The 15,330-nt window shown below is 61.6% G+C and overlaps 1 protein-coding gene across 3 annotated transcripts; it reads left to right on the plus strand.

Moving 5' to 3' along the window:
• Positions 1–86: 86 nt before the first annotated feature.
• On the plus strand, positions 87–14,736 carry HGS (hepatocyte growth factor-regulated tyrosine kinase substrate). Of its 3 annotated transcripts, none has more exons than XM_034641450.1 (22): positions 87–243; positions 1,717–1,801; positions 2,125–2,200; positions 2,547–2,639; positions 4,352–4,475; positions 5,739–5,791; positions 6,341–6,409; positions 7,078–7,202; positions 8,236–8,314; positions 8,393–8,491; positions 8,608–8,709; positions 9,296–9,334; positions 9,411–9,554; positions 9,652–9,711; positions 10,263–10,473; positions 10,850–11,022; positions 11,095–11,235; positions 11,319–11,496; positions 13,068–13,201; positions 13,276–13,395; positions 13,588–13,677; positions 14,068–14,736. In XM_034641450.1, the coding sequence occupies exons 1-22, from the start codon at positions 207–209 to the stop codon at positions 14,176–14,178; spliced, it is 2,343 nt and encodes a 780-aa protein (XP_034497341.1). In that variant the 5' UTR covers positions 87–206; the 3' UTR covers positions 14,179–14,736. The 3 variants fall into 3 exon arrangements, with proteins under 3 accessions (XP_034497341.1, XP_034497342.1, XP_034497343.1); XM_034641451.1 differs by having other exon boundaries at positions 10,266–10,473; XM_034641452.1 differs by lacking the exons at positions 87–243; positions 1,717–1,801; positions 2,125–2,200; positions 2,547–2,639 and having other exon boundaries at positions 6,229–6,409.
• The last annotated feature ends 594 nt before the right edge of the window (positions 14,737–15,330 follow it).

The raw sequence follows: 15,330 nt of genomic DNA on the forward strand, positions 1-15,330 counted from the left end.
CCCTCACCGCCTCAAAACGTGCAGCCTGCAGCCCGATCGGCGCACAGCGTCTGGGACGAGTGGAAAAGCCCGCCTCCTCGCGGCTCGCGGCCGGGCCCGGCGACGCGCGCGTGCGCGCGCCCGAGGAAAAGGCGGAAGCGGAAGTCGGGGGCGCGCCGGTTCGCCGCGGAGAGCGCAGGGGCGTCGGGTCGGGGACCGGGGTCGCCATGGGGCGCGGCAGCGGCACCTTCGAGCGTCTCCTAGGTAACGCGGCCCCCGCCCCTCGAGGCTGGCCAGCGTCCCGGGAGCGGAGCTGGGGGGCGGCCACGGAGCGACCCGGGCCCCCAGGGTGTGGGTGGGCGCGCCGGCGGTGCGGGGACCTGGCAGTCCAGGGCGCTGGGCGCGGGCCCCTACCCAACTGGGTGAGTCCGCGGAGGAGGCTGGGCCTGCGCTCGCGGCGACCGTGCTCGGGGATCTGCTCCTGGGCCAGGGGCGGGCAGGTCCTCAGGGGAATGATCGGCCCTGGAGCCACAAGCGTCTGAGCGGGCTACAAGTCCTGAGTCACGGATACGGGTGACCTAGTCCAATAGACCTCCTCCCCCACAAAAACCTAGGGTGGAGGGGAACTGAGGGTGCCCCAAACCTTGGGCTCCAAAGGGTGGAAGCGGTAGTGTCGTCCCCGGGACCTGCCAGGCTCTTTGAGCGCTGCTTCCCTGGGAGAGCAGGCCAGCCCCGTCTGTCCCCACGGGGCTCCAGGAAGGCCCCGGTGTTTAGGGAGGTGGCTTTTCTGTTTGTCAGAGCTGGAGAGCCGATCCTTTCTGCCCTTCCTGGAGGGCACCAGTTTTAGCAAAAGGAAAATGGATGTTTACGGGCATGGCTTCCACCCTAGTGAAACTGGGTGGGCTGTGTGTTTGGGGTGGGTGCTCCAGTGGTGGGTCTGAGCCTGCCCTGCTTTTTCCTTGAATGTGGTTTTGGAGGAGACCTCAGATGAGGCACATTCCTTGTTCTGAGACCATGCAGGCTGAGGGGTGGTTCAGCCCTCCAAGGATCAATCCAGAAGTTACTACCAGATCCTATGTGTGGACACCTTAGTAGACCCCCCGTGTGTCTCCAGGGAGGAGAGCCAGCAGGGCTGGGGGAGCAGAGCATGTGTGTGTGCCTGAGGCAACTGCACGGACACAGAGTAAAGGTGTTAGTGGAGTAATACTTCCTAGAAGTCGTGCCTGGCTCCATCCCACAAAACACTTAAAGCAGAAGATAGGAGTCCAGGCTGCCTCAGCCTTGCCCCGGCTGAGGTCTCCTCGGACAGGTTACACGTGGGGAGAACCAGGGACTCAGGAATGAGGTGGCAGAGTGTAGTGTGAAACCCTGCCTGGCTTGGCCCGGTGAGCTGTGTGACTTTGGGCAGTGACCTCACTTCTCTGCTTCGTTGTCTTTGTCGGTAAAGACGATGGAAGTACGACGTTGCCCAAGAGATTGTGTCAGAATGCGGTGATCACGTAAAGTGTTTGGATCAAGTGCACGGCAGGTGTGCTGTTAGTATTTTGTAAGCAGTTTGCCTTATTTCTGGAAAGGACAGCACTGTCATGATTATTGGGCATTGAGAGGGATTTTATATGGTTTTCCATTCAGTCCAAATGTTTTAAATGGGAAGGAGTGGTCCCTTTGTTGCTGAGCTGTGGGGCCAGCCAGGGAGTCACAGAGGACAGCCCCAGTAATGCTGTGTTTTTGCTGTAGACAAAGCGACCAGCCAGCTTCTGCTGGAGACGGACTGGGAGTCCATCCTCCAGATCTGTGATCTCATCCGCCAGGGGGACACACAGTAAGTGAGGAGGGTCTGTGTCTGCTCAGAAGGAGGGGGGTGGCAGCATGGCGCTCCCGGCTTCCTTGGAGCCCACTGATGCTCCAGGATCCCGCAGCGACCAGCCCTGATGAAGCACCTTCGGCCTCAGGCGGAGAATTGAGCCGTCTCCACGCTGAGGTTTTTGGGATCTGGGGACAAGGAAAGGGTTTTCCCTGTACTGCCTGTAGGTACTTAACATTTGCTTGGGAATTTTGAGGACCAGAGGGTGGCACAGCCTTTCTTAACTTAGCTTCTAGGATGGTTTCTTTTTTTTCTTTTTTACCGATATCCTCTTCTTTCAGAGCCAAATATGCCGTGAGTTCCATCAAAAAGAAAGTCAATGACAAGAATCCTCACGTGGCCTTGTATGCCCTGGAGGTAAGTAGACCCCTGCACTCTGGCTACCTGATGGCAGAGATAGCTTGACCCTGGGGCCTTGCCCACCTGCCTGGGGTGGGAGGGCAGAGAGGAGCAGCCCTGATGGAGGGCAGTGCCTCAGTGCCCCAGCTGAAGCTGACAGACTCAGGGCCCTGAGGTTGATTCTGACCTCTGTCCCTGCTGCTAAGGAAAGGAGTGAGAAAGAGCACATGTAGTGTTGGTTGCCGCCTGACTCGGAGCTGCCGTGGGGATCCTCTTGATGGGCCTGCTTGCCCGAGGGGCCTGTCCAAGGCGGGTGTCCCTGGCCCAACCGGTGGTTTGAGGTTCCCTTCCTTGGGTCCTGCAGGTCATGGAGTCTGTGGTGAAGAACTGCGGCCAGACGGTCCACGATGAGGTGGCCAACAAGCAGACCATGGAGGAGCTGAAGGAGCTGCTGAAGGTGGGCCCTTGGTGGGAGGCAGTGAGGTCCAGACCGTGGGGAGGGCACAGTTTCCCCGAGGCCGTGCCTGTGCTCTCCTGGGGCTTTGTTGGCACCTGAGGCAGCAGCAGGGCCAGGCAGAACCGAGGACAGGAAGGGGAGTGTTGGTGGTCCCCGCAGCTCCAGAATCCCAGCTTGATGGTGTCGGGGCTTCCCCAGAAGCGAACCGGGATGCTGTGTCTGGAGGGACAGAGGAGACCCTGCCCTTCCTGGGGGCCTCAGGAAAGGCTTCCCTGGGGCAGGGCTCGAAGCCTCACTAGGTGGCGGAGAAGGAGGGGAAGGAGCTGTGTGTGCGGGACTGGCTGTGAGCAGGGTGTGCAGGCAGAGGCCTGGGAGAGCCCCAAAGGGCGTCTGGGTGGGTCTTATGTGCAGAGCCAGGATTCTAAGCAGGGAGGTGTGTGAGTCCAATGTATTTATGGAGGGAGGTTGGGGGCACGGCACAGCAGGGACATCTTGGGGACTGGGTCTCACACCCTCCATTTGTAGAGGAGGGACGGTCCTCCAGAGCCCCGAGAGAGAATGCTGCCCAGGCCACCGCCCGTGGCCCCCCAGGCTTGCGCTGCCCACCTGCCGGGATTGTGATATGGGTGGTGACACTGGCAGATTGTGTGACACAGAGTGGGTGGTACAGGGGTGCCCCTGTCCCACAGGGGTGAGGCGACCAGGCCGGTGGCCAGAAGCATAGCCCCGGACTCTGTCTCTGCTGCTGTTGGTGGGCGGAGCCGCAGGTTTCAGACCTGTGCGGATGGCCATGAGCTCACGTGGCTGACAGCCCATCTGGACCTGAGCTGGGCCCTGACTGGTGACCCAGCCAGTGCGTACTGTGGCCAGGATGAAAGAGCAGAAGGGTCACACCCTGTGCTTCTCGTGTCCTGTGATAGTGTCCTGTTTGTGCTGCATGTAGTCTAAGCCAGTTAGTCCCCCCTTGGAGAGGGAGGCTTACAATAGGGCAGAGGGGTCCACTGAGCAGACACAGATTACGGGAAAGAACCAGGAGCCTAGTGGGTGAGTCTGGTTGGCATCTCCATGGAGCAGCTTTCTCATCCTGCCATCTTCCTGAGCATCCCCGGAGAGCTCTAAGAATGTGACTGATGGTGCTCGAAGCTGGCGGAAGTGGTGGCTGTGCACGTGGGGCAGCTCCTGGAGTGGCTGCCCCTGTCCCCCGCTCACCCGGGCTGGCCATGATCTGGGGAGAGGCGGCCAGCTACACATGTGCTCCCTCATCACAGGTCTGGTGGGCACTGCCTGTTAGAGTTTGGCATTTGCCAGAGCCACACCGGCTTACAGACTCAGGGGCCCCTGACACTAGCCAAGCTCCTGGGGCAGGGGAGGAAGAAGCAGGTGGTTACAGGGCAGTGGGCCTGGAGAACAAGGCTTTGGGGATTCCCCAGCTTTTCCCAGGGCATTAAAGAAAAGTCAGGCCCCGAGTGGGCACACTGCTGTGATGAGTTTGTCCTCAGGGACCAGGCTTCATGGAGGTGGGCTGGGCCTGGGGAGTGGGTCTGTGCTTGGCCCCAGTGCCCCACAAAGGGGGGGGCCCTCCCTGCCTCTGCCAGCCCCACGTGCTCAGAGTGGTGAAGTCTTCCTGCTGCTTCCTCGTGCTGAGACATCTCTGGCGTTCATGTCTCCCGTGGTCCTCCTCATTCTCCTCCTTCTTCGTCCTTTCTATGCAGAGGCAGGTGGAAGTAAACGTCCGAAACAAGATTCTGTATCTGATCCAGGCCTGGGCACACGCTTTCCGGAACGAGCCCAAGTACAAAGTGGTCCAGGACACATACCAGATTATGAAGGTGGAAGGTGCGTTGGGCTGTGCGCCAGGCAGAGCCTAGAGCGGCTGTGTGTGCTCTGTGCGGGGCAGGGGGACAGCGCCTTACGGCAGGACCGGCAGCGGTGGGAGCATAGTGTGGGTATCCACATGGGGCAGCCTGCTCTGGGCCCTGGAGCCCTTGCCTTTCCCAACCTTATGTGCAGTTAGGGCTGAAAACACACAAGTGAAAAGATTTAGCAGAGGAACTATTTCCTGAGCGTTGAATCCTAGGAAGGAAGGAAAGCTGGGGGCTGTGGCCTCTTGGGGGCTAATTGAACATGAGGGGTGGGAGAAGGCCTGGAGAGCAGGCAGCTCGTATGCCAGACCTGAACGTGTGAGCGAGCCAGCACCGCGTGGAGGACTGTCGTTCGAGGCCGTGGGGCCATCGCAGACCCGGGACGAGGCACAGGAGGTGCCAGCCTGCAGGAGCGGCTCGGGCAGAAGCTGGGGTGCCCTGTGAATGGTGGGAAGTCCTGGGAGTGCTGCAACGGGGCTGTGACAGCCAGCGGACCTTTTCAAGGCCACCTCTGCATTCCTCTCAGCTGCTGCAGCGGCCACATGGATCTGCTGGGGCTTGGGGAGGAGGGCAGTGGATTTAGACTGTAGTGCTCACACTGGGCAGTGGGGGGGTTCAGTGCTGGGGTGGCCTCCACCTGTGCCGAGGCCCTGAAATGAGGCTGGGAACAGGGGTGGCGTCTGGTGGCTACAGGTGGCTCGGACCCCATGGAGACTGTGATGAGAGTTCTGTCCATGTCGGTGAGCTGGCCTCAGGCCCTCAATCCTGGACCTTGAACATGGGATGGTGGTCATATGCTCACATTCACTTTCCTGGGGAGACAACCCAAAGCTTTATGGAATCCTCAAGGGTCTGTGCCTGCAAAAAGCTTGGGAATCTGTTTTAAGAGTCCTGAGAGGTACAGTTGGCTGGAGTGTGGGGCCAGCAGCCGAACAGACTGTCCAGGAAAGATCTGTGAGGCTTCGATGTGGTGTGAGTGAGGCCAGACCCCATGCCCTAGGACAGGGCGGGGCGGCCCATTCATGCACCCGGGCGCCCTTGCCTGCTGCTGGGCCATTACACTTGCTTCCCCAGGGGCTCTGGGCCTCCTTTTGTAGGTCTGCTTGGGGAGGTGGCTGCCCAGAGCTGGGATGTGGCTTCTAAAGGTCTCGGGGCAGACCAGGTGAGGACAGCTGAGGCTGTCAGGGCCTTGCATGCCAGCATGGCACCAGCAGTGACCGTGGTCTCCTTTTTCCAGGACACGTCTTCCCAGAGTTCAAGGAGAGTGATGCCATGTTTGCTGCAGAGAGAGTGAGTTCACAGGGTGCTGGGGATCTAGGAGTTAGGCTGCTTTTTTTTTTTTTTTTTTTAATGTGTAAGTAATTTGTACACCCAACATGGGGCTCAAACTCAAGACCCCAAGATCAAGAGCCACGTGCTCTCCAACTGAGCCAGCCGGGCGCTTTGGGAGTTAGGATGCCTTGAGGAAGCAGAAGGGAAGTCCTGGGGTCCCTGCTGGTGACCCCATCAGTGGTCAGCTGCCGTTTTGTCTCAGAAACAATGCGTGTGGGACCGGCAGCCGGGCCTGTGCAGGCTCGGTCCGGAGCGCAGCTCAAGGTGCTTTTGCGCTGTGGCTGACGGGTTCACGTAGTTAAGACAGATACTAACCCCGAGCTGCGCGGAATCTCACGGTCATACCTTTAGAAAGTAGAGTCCGTTTGTAGTAGGATCCTTTCTTACATCTGCAGACCGGGCCCTCAGCCCCTGAGCCCACACTGGTGTCTCATCCTATTTGTGGGAAGCAGGGACCTTGGCCGGGAAGGTGGGGGCGTTGCGATCCTGATTCTGCCTGCCCCCCAGGCCCCCGACTGGGTGGATGCTGAGGAGTGCCACCGCTGCAGGGTGCAGTTCGGGGTGGTGACCCGCAAGGTGAGTGTGCCCACCCCAGGGCCGACCCCACACCCCCCACTGTCCCCATGAGGCCACTGAAGCCACTCCGGGTCCTTTTCCTCTTGGCTATGGGCTCGTGGTACGTGGAGCAAATCCAGCTCCTGGCTACATGGTGAGCGGGGTCACCAGGGGGTCCCGAGTCCGATGGTCTGTGCCATCCGACGAAGCTCGGGCACGCTGCATTCCCCGGGGACAGGAACGCGGCAAGCTTGGGGCTGCGGGAGGCTCAGGCATGTCTTGCCTGGGCCTGAGGCCCTGTCGCTGCCCTTCGCAGCTAACAGCCTGTGTGCTGCTGCCCTCGAGCCGCTGCTTCTCTTCCTCCTGAAGCACAGACCGTGGCGGCGAGGGCTGAGGCCGGGCGTCTGCGCAGACTCCCTGGACCCGCCATCAGCAGAATCTCTTAGCTCCCAGCACAACTCACGCAGGATTTGCATGCACTGTTCTTTTTGACTTTTCCCCGAGTGGCTGCAGTTGAGAGCCTGGAACGTGCCATTTCCCTAGGGTCTTTGTGGCCTCCCAGGCCTGCCCTCTGCCCACCCTGGGAGGCCCAGCCTTGCGCCCTCTGCAGCGGGCAGTAGTGGGAAGGGTGGGCACAAGGGATCAGCGGCCCAGCACCGCGCCGCACGCTGACCCTCTCTGTGTCACAGCACCACTGCCGGGCGTGTGGCCAGATTTTCTGCGGCAAATGCTCCTCCAAGTACTCCACCATCCCCAAGTTCGGCATTGAGAAGGAGGTGCGCGTGTGCGAGCCCTGCTACGAGCAGCTGAACAAGTGAGTTCCCTGCTGGGTGCCCAGGGGCCCGGCTATACTCCCTGAAGCCGGGCTTCTGTCTCCTGGCCGTCCAGGAGCAGGGCTGGGGCCTGCCGGCTGGTTGATTGGGTTTGGTTTTTGGTTTGTCTGCTTTTTAACATTTTAGCTTGGAAATAAAACTTTGGGAAAAGATGGAGGAGTGGGAAGCAGACCCCACGGGGTGCAGCCTCCTCCTGGGTCCTTTGGTGTGGACGCGGCCATGTGGGCTTAATCGCGTGGTCTCCCTTCCCCGTCTGCACGGGTGTTCCCATGTATCGTGTTCATTCTGACTTTCTGAGAGTGAGCTGCGGGTACCCCGTCCCCGTACCCCGAAGCTCCCACGTGCACTTCCCAGGAAGTCCCATAGCACAGCCACCAGCCCAGGACACGTGGCACCAGCATGGCGCTGACGGCTGCTGTGTGTCCCTGTCTGGCTCCGGCAAGTGCCAGTCACGTCCTGCAGTGGGTTTGTCCCTGTCAGGCCTGCCCAGGCCCCTAGGACATGGCAGGTGGCTGTCACACCTCTTCAACTCCTGTGATCCAGACCCGCAGGCCGCCTCTTTGTCCTGACGTGTGCGTTTCTGAAGGGCCGGGGCTGGTGTGGTGCTTCCCTTGGTTTGGCTCTGAGGTCTTGTAGTTAGAGTCAGTCCGTGAGCTCCCTGTGTGATCCCAGGATGAGGCTGCCCCTCTCCGTGCCGCCACTCTGGGGGCCCGTGCTGTCCGTCTGTCCGTCTCCCAGCGTCAGTGATGGGAGCTCATCCCTTGGTTAGGTGATGCCTGTGGGCCGCTCCCTTGGGAAGTTCCTTTCCCATGTTTGAACCTCATTTCTAGAAGAGGGGACTGGGGCTTAGGCCCAGGTGACCTGCCCGGGGTTCCACGTCCCAAAGGCAACAGAGCTGGTTTGAGGGACCAGTTTTTCTCCAGAGCGTGGCCTGTGGCACTACTGGCATTGTTCCGTGGGGATGCTGGGGGCCAGGGGATGGTACTCAGTCACCCAGTGTCCTCTCACCTCCAGGAAAGCAGAAGGAAAGGCCTCGTCGACAACGGAGCTGCCCCCGGAGTACCTGACCAGCCCCCTGTCCCAGCAATCCCAGGTACTGGCCCCGGGTCCCTGGGGGTGCCTCGCCCCCCAGCTCGCCCCGGGCCCTGCTCACCAGCCTGTCTGTCCCTAGCTGCCCCCCAAGCGAGACGAGACGGCCCTGCGGGAGGAAGAGGAGCTGCAGCTGGCCCTGGCTCTGTCACAGTCGGAGGCCGAGGAGAAGGAGAGAATGGTGAGCCGGAGCGGGGCTCGCCTGCTGGTGGGGGGTGTCCCTACATGTTTGGGGAGGGCAGATGAGTGTGGCGGGTCGGCCCATCTGCGCCAGGACCCTTCCTGCCTCTCCCGCAGAGACAGAAGTCAGCTTATGCCTCCGCCACGTACCCCAAGGCAGAGCCCGCGCCCGTGGCCTCATCAGCGCCCCCTGCCAGCAGCCTGTACTCTTCGCCCGTGGTGAGCACACTCCCAGGTTGGGCCACTCTCCTGTGGGAGGGGGTGGGAGGGCTGCCCCAGAAAGGGTGGTGCCTGATCAGGCCAGTGAAGGTCAAGGTCCAGCCGGTCCCTCCTCAGCCGTCTGCTCCTGGTCAGGGGCCCCCTGTAGGGGAGGAGCACCCTGGGAAGGCCGGAGACCTCTCAGAGTGAGAGGAGGTGGGCAAACCCTGAGGTCAAAGGTGGCTTACCTTTTTCTGGCCTCGGCCTCCTCTGTAAATAGGGGGTGAGTGGCAGGTGGAACAGAAGGTTTAGGAAGTCATGGCAAGCTCTGCGGGGCTCTGGAGGGGGCCAGGTGGCTGAGGGCCTAAGAACAGCCCTGCCGTCCACTGTCAGGACTGGCGGTGTGGTTGCGAGGAAAGCTGGCAGGATACTGCCCTGCACCTTGTTCACAGTCACAGAGCCCCGGGGGGCCCCCGGACAGACTGGCCAGTGCCCGGGGTCCACTGTCACTGTGGTGGCGTCCCAGCCTCCCAGGCGACGGCCTAGGAGTTGCTGGGCACATGTTTGAGCCCGTGGGTCACTGCTGCTCTGGCCTGTGTCTCCCCAGACCTCGTCGGCGCCGCTGGCTGAGGACATGGACCCCGAGGTGAGGGCACCCCTACATGCAGTGCTTTCCGCTGCTGCTCCCTGGGCCTTGGGAGTAACGCTTGTTGCGTGCATAGCTCGCCCGGTACCTCAACCGGAACTACTGGGAGAGGAAGCAGGAGGAGGCCCGCAGGAGCCCTACGCCATCCGCACCTGCGCCTTTGACGGAGCCCGCCGCCCCGCCCGCAGAGGGGCACGTCGCCCCCGCCAATGCGCCGGAGGTGGGCTGCTCTCGGCACTCCCGGCCCCGCATCCTGTTAGGGCGAAGGGCCCTGGGACAGGCTGGACAACCCCCTCACCCCCTCTGGCCTCTTGCAGACCCCTCTCCCGGAGACAGACTCTCAGCCCATAGCTCCTTCCAGCGGCCCCTTTGGCGAGGTAAGCTGTGGCTCCACCACGGGCCCCGCACGGGCACCTCTCCTGACAGGGCTGAGCCCTGCTCATAGTGACCTCCCAGAGGCAAGCCATTCCAGCCCATCACTCTCGAGGAACCTCTCTGGGCTGGCTGGCTGTGGTCCGGAACTTGGTCACTTGCTGCCTAGAATGAATCAGATTATTCTAGGGCAGCTTAGAACCACCTGGAGGAGTCCACGTCCTATCTGGGGCTTTTGGGCTCTGTTGGTCATTGGACTAAGAGACCGGGGCCTCTTCGAGGGAGGCAGGCCCTCTACAGGGTAGGGACAGAGGGGCTGTGAGCCAGGCTCCCCAAGCCGCAGCCGGCTCCGTCCGGGCCAGCACCAGCCAAGTGCAAGAGTTGAGCCCCCTTGGGCCTCCACGTTTACATTTGTCAAGGGGGTGCTCAGGTGCCCCTCGTAGCACCACCGAGAGAATGAGTCCTGCGCGGTAGGCTCCAAGCTCAGCGCCCAGAGGGGCAGGGCCGTCCCGCCTTGGGGGCCGCTCTGCAGGAGCCCACCGTGCGCCCCCGGCAGCAGTACCAGAACGGGGCGTCGGAGGAGAGCCACGCGCAGTTTCTGAAGGCCCTGCAGAACGCCGTCACCACCTTCGTCAACCGCGTGAGGAGCAACCACGTGCGGGGCCGTAGCATCACCAACGACTCGGCCGTGCTGTCCCTCTTCCAGTCCATCAACAGCATGCATCCGCAGCTGCTGGAGCTGCTCAACCGGCTGGACGAGCGCAGGCGTAGGTACCGCGGCGTGCGGGGGACCCTGCCGGGGCCTCGCGGTGCCCCCCCTGCGGTGTTGTGTGAGCACGTGGGCTGGCCGCTTGCTGTGGGCATGGGGAAGGTTCTCGGGGGGGCGGCAGCTCCTCCAGAGTCCGTCTCTGGGCCGTGGGCAACTTGGGAGGTGGTCCTGGCGAGGGGAAATGTCCCACTGAGCGTAGGGTCATCAGCTCTAGGAAGAATCCCACCCCGGCCCTGACCCCAGGAGCCCAAGTGCCAGGCCTGCAGATGACCGCTTGGCCGGGTGAGGGCAGGGCTGGTGGCCACAGCCCGGACCTGGGCAGCCGGCGCTTCCCTCCCACGCCACACCCTCGTGGCGCTGCCCTCTCCCCACAGTATACTACGAGGGGCTGCAGGACAAGCTGGCGCAGATCCGCGATGCGCGGGGGGCCCTCAGCGCCCTGCGGGAGGAGCACCGAGAGAAGCTCCGCCGGGCGGCTGAGGAGGCCGAGCGCCAGCGCCAGATCCAGCTGGCCCAGAAGCTGGAGATCATGCGGCAGAAGAAGCAGGTGTGGTGGCCGGCCCCGGCTTGGGGGTGCCGAGGTCGTGGACAGCCCTGATGGCTGCCTTGTGGCCCACAGGAGTACCTGGAGGTGCAGCGGCAGCTGGCCATCCAGCGCCTGCAGGAGCAGGAGAAGGAGCGGCAGCTGCGCCTGGAGCAGCAGAAGCAGACTGTGCAGATGCGCGCCCAGATGCCCGCCTTCTCCCTGCCCTATGCCCAGGCACGCACCCAGCCCCGGGCTGCCCCTGGCTGCGGGCTCCGGAGCCGAGGACTGCCCTGACCGCCGTCTCTCTCTGTCCCCAGCTGCAGGCCATGCCCGCGGCCGGGGGTGTGTTGTACCAGCCCTCCGGCCCAACAAGCTTCCCGGGCACCTTCAGCCCCGCGGGCTCCGTGGAGGGCTCCCCCATGCACACGGTGTACATGAGCCAGCCGGCCCCCGCCACCGGCAGCCCCTACCCCAGCATGCCTGGGGCCGGAGCAGGTAATGGGGCGGGCGCGGGTGCCCGCCAGCCAAGATGAGCCCCAGACCGCTACTTTTTCCTTTTTTTGTTTGTGTTTTGCTATAATTTCAGATTTACAGAAAAGTTAAATAGTACAAAGGGTTTTCCAGATTTTCCAAATGTTATCATTTCGTCACATTTGCTCTCTCTCCTCGTAGGTGCACGTGTGCGCACGTGTACGTGAACTTTTTTCCTGAGCCTTTTTAGAGCAGGTGGTGGGGGCAGTGCCCTTTGCTCCTAGTGCGGTCAGCATGTATTTCCTAAACGCAGGACACTTCCTCATGGCCTGGGCACAGATGCAGGTCAGGAGCCACAGAGGCCATGGTGTGACCTCATCCACCGCCGAGTTCAGCTCTCCCACACCGTCCCAGTAACACCCCTTGTGCTGACAGGAAACCCCCTGGCTGTTGTCTTTAACTGTTCGGCTGCTTTTCATCTTTGATCTAGAATGTTCTTAGTCTGCTTTTGTGTTCGTGACACTGACTCCTCGAAGAGCACTGGCCTGCTGTCTTGCAGACCACCCCTCAGTTGGTTGTGTCTGGTCTCCGTGGCTGTGTTTCGGCCAGGCGTCCTGGGCGCTGGAGTGTCCAGCAGGAAGGCACAGCCAGCCACTGGCTGCGAGGTGTGCAGGCAGCCTGTCAAGGTTCCTTGACAGCCCCAGGAAGGGGCTGGCTGGCCCGTGGAAATCAACTGTTGGGTGGGGACGACACTTGCACACATCCTTTTTCTTCCTAAGTTGTCACCCAGTAGTTTTGGTGTCTCCTGCTCTGTCGTGTCTGAGGCTTTCACAATGTTTGTCAATCAGTGACTTTCTCATCGCATTCCTCTCCTGATGGTCAGTTGTCTTCCACCATAAGGAGGCACTTTTCCTTCTCTTTACTCTTTCATCATTCACATCCGCGTGGACCCATTTTATGCAAATTTCACAGTTGATTTCACTGCTCAGATGGTCCTGGGTCTGGCCGGCTTCTGGGCCATCCACTCACATTCCGTGCTCACATTGTGTTCAGCCCTGGAGGCGGCCCCTGTCCAGGGAGCCCCTGGTCCTGATAGTGGGGGCTGTTCAGTGCCTGGGGCCTGGGCATGCTCACACACGTGCATGCACACCCAAGGCTCGTCTGTGAACGGAGCAGCCGGGTTCAGTGATACGACACGGGGCTTCCTCCCCTGTCCGCGCCTGTAGCTCCCGCCTCTCGTCCTCCCATTGGCTGCTCTGCTCGTTCTTGGAGCACACAGAAAGTGGTTTCGGGAATGCTAGCTCGAGCCACTGGGGAGAGGTCCTCCTGACTGGGCTCACTAGGTCTGTAGTCTGTCTTCAGGCCCTGAGTTTCAGAAGGTGCAAGAGCTGGTCACCACCCCCCCCCGCCCCGTGCTGTCCTGTTAACGCCCTGTCAACACAGTTTGGTTCGTTTCCTCTGATTGCACGCAGCATTAGAGCTCCTCTCCCGTCCTCGTTGATTTTGTTTCTTTAACTTCTGCGAGAACGTAAAGTGTGAACTCGGTTGCAGAAGTCGTGCTGCAGGGCAGTAAGCTTGCTCCTCTCCCTCCGCAGATCCTGGCATGGTGAGTGCTTACATGTACCCAGCAGGGGCCACCGGTGCACAGGGGGCCCCCCAGGGCCCCACCGGGCCCACCGCCAGTCCAGCCTACTCGTCCTACCAGCCTACTCCGACGCAGGGCTATCAGGTAGGCGGGCAGGGCCACTCCCTTCCCGGGCAAGGGCCTGCAGCCCTTCTCCCATCATACCCTTCCCTCTGCAGAACGTGGCCTCCCAGGCCCCACAGAGCCTCCCGGCCATGTCCCAGCCTCCACAGTCCAGCGCCATGGGCTACATGGGGAGTCAGTCGGTGTCCATGGGTTACCAGCCTTACAGCATGCAGGTGAGAGACTGCAGGGGGGTGTCCACATGGAAAAGAAGCTGGGGGAGCGCTGGGTAGGCCCCCCGTCCTGTCCACCACCCCCTTCCCCACACGCTCTTCTTGCTGGCGGGCGTTTGATTTTCCGAGTCAGAAGCCCCCCCCCCCCGTGTTGGCATACTGGGTTCCCTCATGTGGGGTTTGCTTCATTTTCAGAGTCTCATGAACGCCCTCCCCAGCCAGGACACGCCGCTGCCGCCCCCGCAGCAGCCCTACATTGCAGGGCAGCAGCCCGTGTACCAGCAGGTGGGCCCCGCCCAAGGCTGCCAGCCAGCTTGGCTCACGGAGGGTGGTGGGGCTGTCCTGGGAGGGGGCGACAGTGTGGATCAGGACTGCTTCCCAGCAGACAGAGTAGGGGCAGAACAATGCCGCACGCAGCAGTGCACAGAGGTGTCCGCACCGCGCACGTACTCAACCCCGTGGATGCTGGTCGGGAACTCCCGGGGTCTTTGCTGGGGCAGGACAAGAACAGGGAACCCACCACAAGCTGTGAGGAGGGAGGCCTGGAGCAGACTGGGCTTTGCCAGGACCGAACATGGGCTGAGACCAGGGTGGAGTGTTATAGAAAGAAGCCATTATGGGGGAAGGCCGGGGTCTGGGGAGGGAGGACTGATGGTTCCTGTGCCTTCCCCCCAGATGGCGCCCTCCGGGGGACCCCCTCAACAGCCGCCCCCCGTAGCCCAGCCACCGCCTGCACAGGGCCCTCCGGCACAGGGCAGTGAAGCCCAGCTCATCTCGTTTGACTGATCCCGCTGGGAGCGCGCCATCCAGGAAAACACTACGGTTCTCTGAACCACCGCCTCCGTCTCTAACTAGCGTCGTCCTCCTGCCTCGCTCTCCTCTTACTGCCTTGTAGTGTCCCTGCTGCATGCAGGGGGTGGCCCTTCACCCTGGTCCCCGCCCTCTTCGTGCCCTCTCCCGCATACTCCTCGTGCCCCCCAGGCCCCATCCTCCTCCCCATCTCCCTGAGTTGGTCTCAGACTTCTTTCCCCAGGGCCGGGCCTCAGAGGGTGGGAGGGAAGGACCTTCTCCGAGAGGGAGCCTTCAGCCCAGTGTGTCAGGTCCCATGAGGGCTGGCTGGAGTGGGGTCCCTCGAAGTGCAGCCCGGGCGACTGCGTGGCCTGTGGTCTGACTAGTGTGTGTGCTTCCGAGCCCTCTGACGTGGCCCCTGCAGTCCGCAGGCACTCCTGGCCCTCACAGGAGGGCGGGGGCTTGTCCCCAGCTTCTCTGCTTCTGAGCTGCCATCTCATCCAGTGCCCTGAGTAGACGGAATGGAACACTGATAATAAACTGTCTTTCAACAAGTGTCGGAGTGTCTGTTCAGAGGGAAGGTTGTGGGCAGGAGGTCAGCTCTGGACAGGGGTGAGCAGGCACGCGCCTGTGGGCCAGCCTGGTCCCACAGCCGTCTCCAGGGGTGGGTGCTGCTCTGTCAGCAGCTGCAGATCTCCTTCCCTGACACCGCAGCACGGAGCCGTGCCCTTGGAGAACCGAGCAGCAGTCCTCCCCACCCGGCCTGCTCTGCCCTGACTCCCCCCAGACTTGCAGAGCCCGAGGATGGAATGTGATTCTGCACCACTCAGTGTCTTCCTGTGGAAAAAAATACTTCAAGATGGTACGGACTCACCCGCCCTCGTCTCCGGAGTTCAGAACGTTTCACACGCCTAAATACCTCTTAGGTGACCCCAGCATTAGCTCTTCTATGAAGAAACGGACTGGTTTGATAAACAGGGGCTGTCTGAGCTCAGGCCAAAGGCAGGGCCAGGACAGCAGGAGGTTGCTGGGCAGAGGACAGCTCTGTCTTCTCGATTTGATGTAACATTAACTGCTCCTCCATGCCCGGCTCGGAGAAACTATCAGCCGGGAGAGGAGAGACTATCAATAAGCAGCAAAGACCCAGAC

Source organism: Ailuropoda melanoleuca, chromosome 13 (genome assembly GCF_002007445.2).
Source record: "Ailuropoda melanoleuca isolate Jingjing chromosome 13, ASM200744v2, whole genome shotgun sequence".
NCBI classification, from domain to species: Eukaryota; Metazoa; Chordata; class Mammalia; order Carnivora; family Ursidae; genus Ailuropoda; species Ailuropoda melanoleuca.

Bases quoted from the DNA above. Each gene is read 5' to 3' on its own strand.
- HGS (XM_034641450.1), top strand. From the start codon at position 207: ATGGGGCGCGGCAGCGGCACCTTCGAGCGTCTCCTAG. The intron at 8,710-9,295 runs GTGAGCACACTC...GTGTCTCCCCAG, and splicing joins GCCTGTACTCTTCGCCCGTG to ACCTCGTCGGCGCCGCTGGC. The intron at 10,474-10,849 runs GTAGGTACCGCG...CTCTCCCCACAG, and splicing joins CCGGCTGGACGAGCGCAGGC to TATACTACGAGGGGCTGCAG.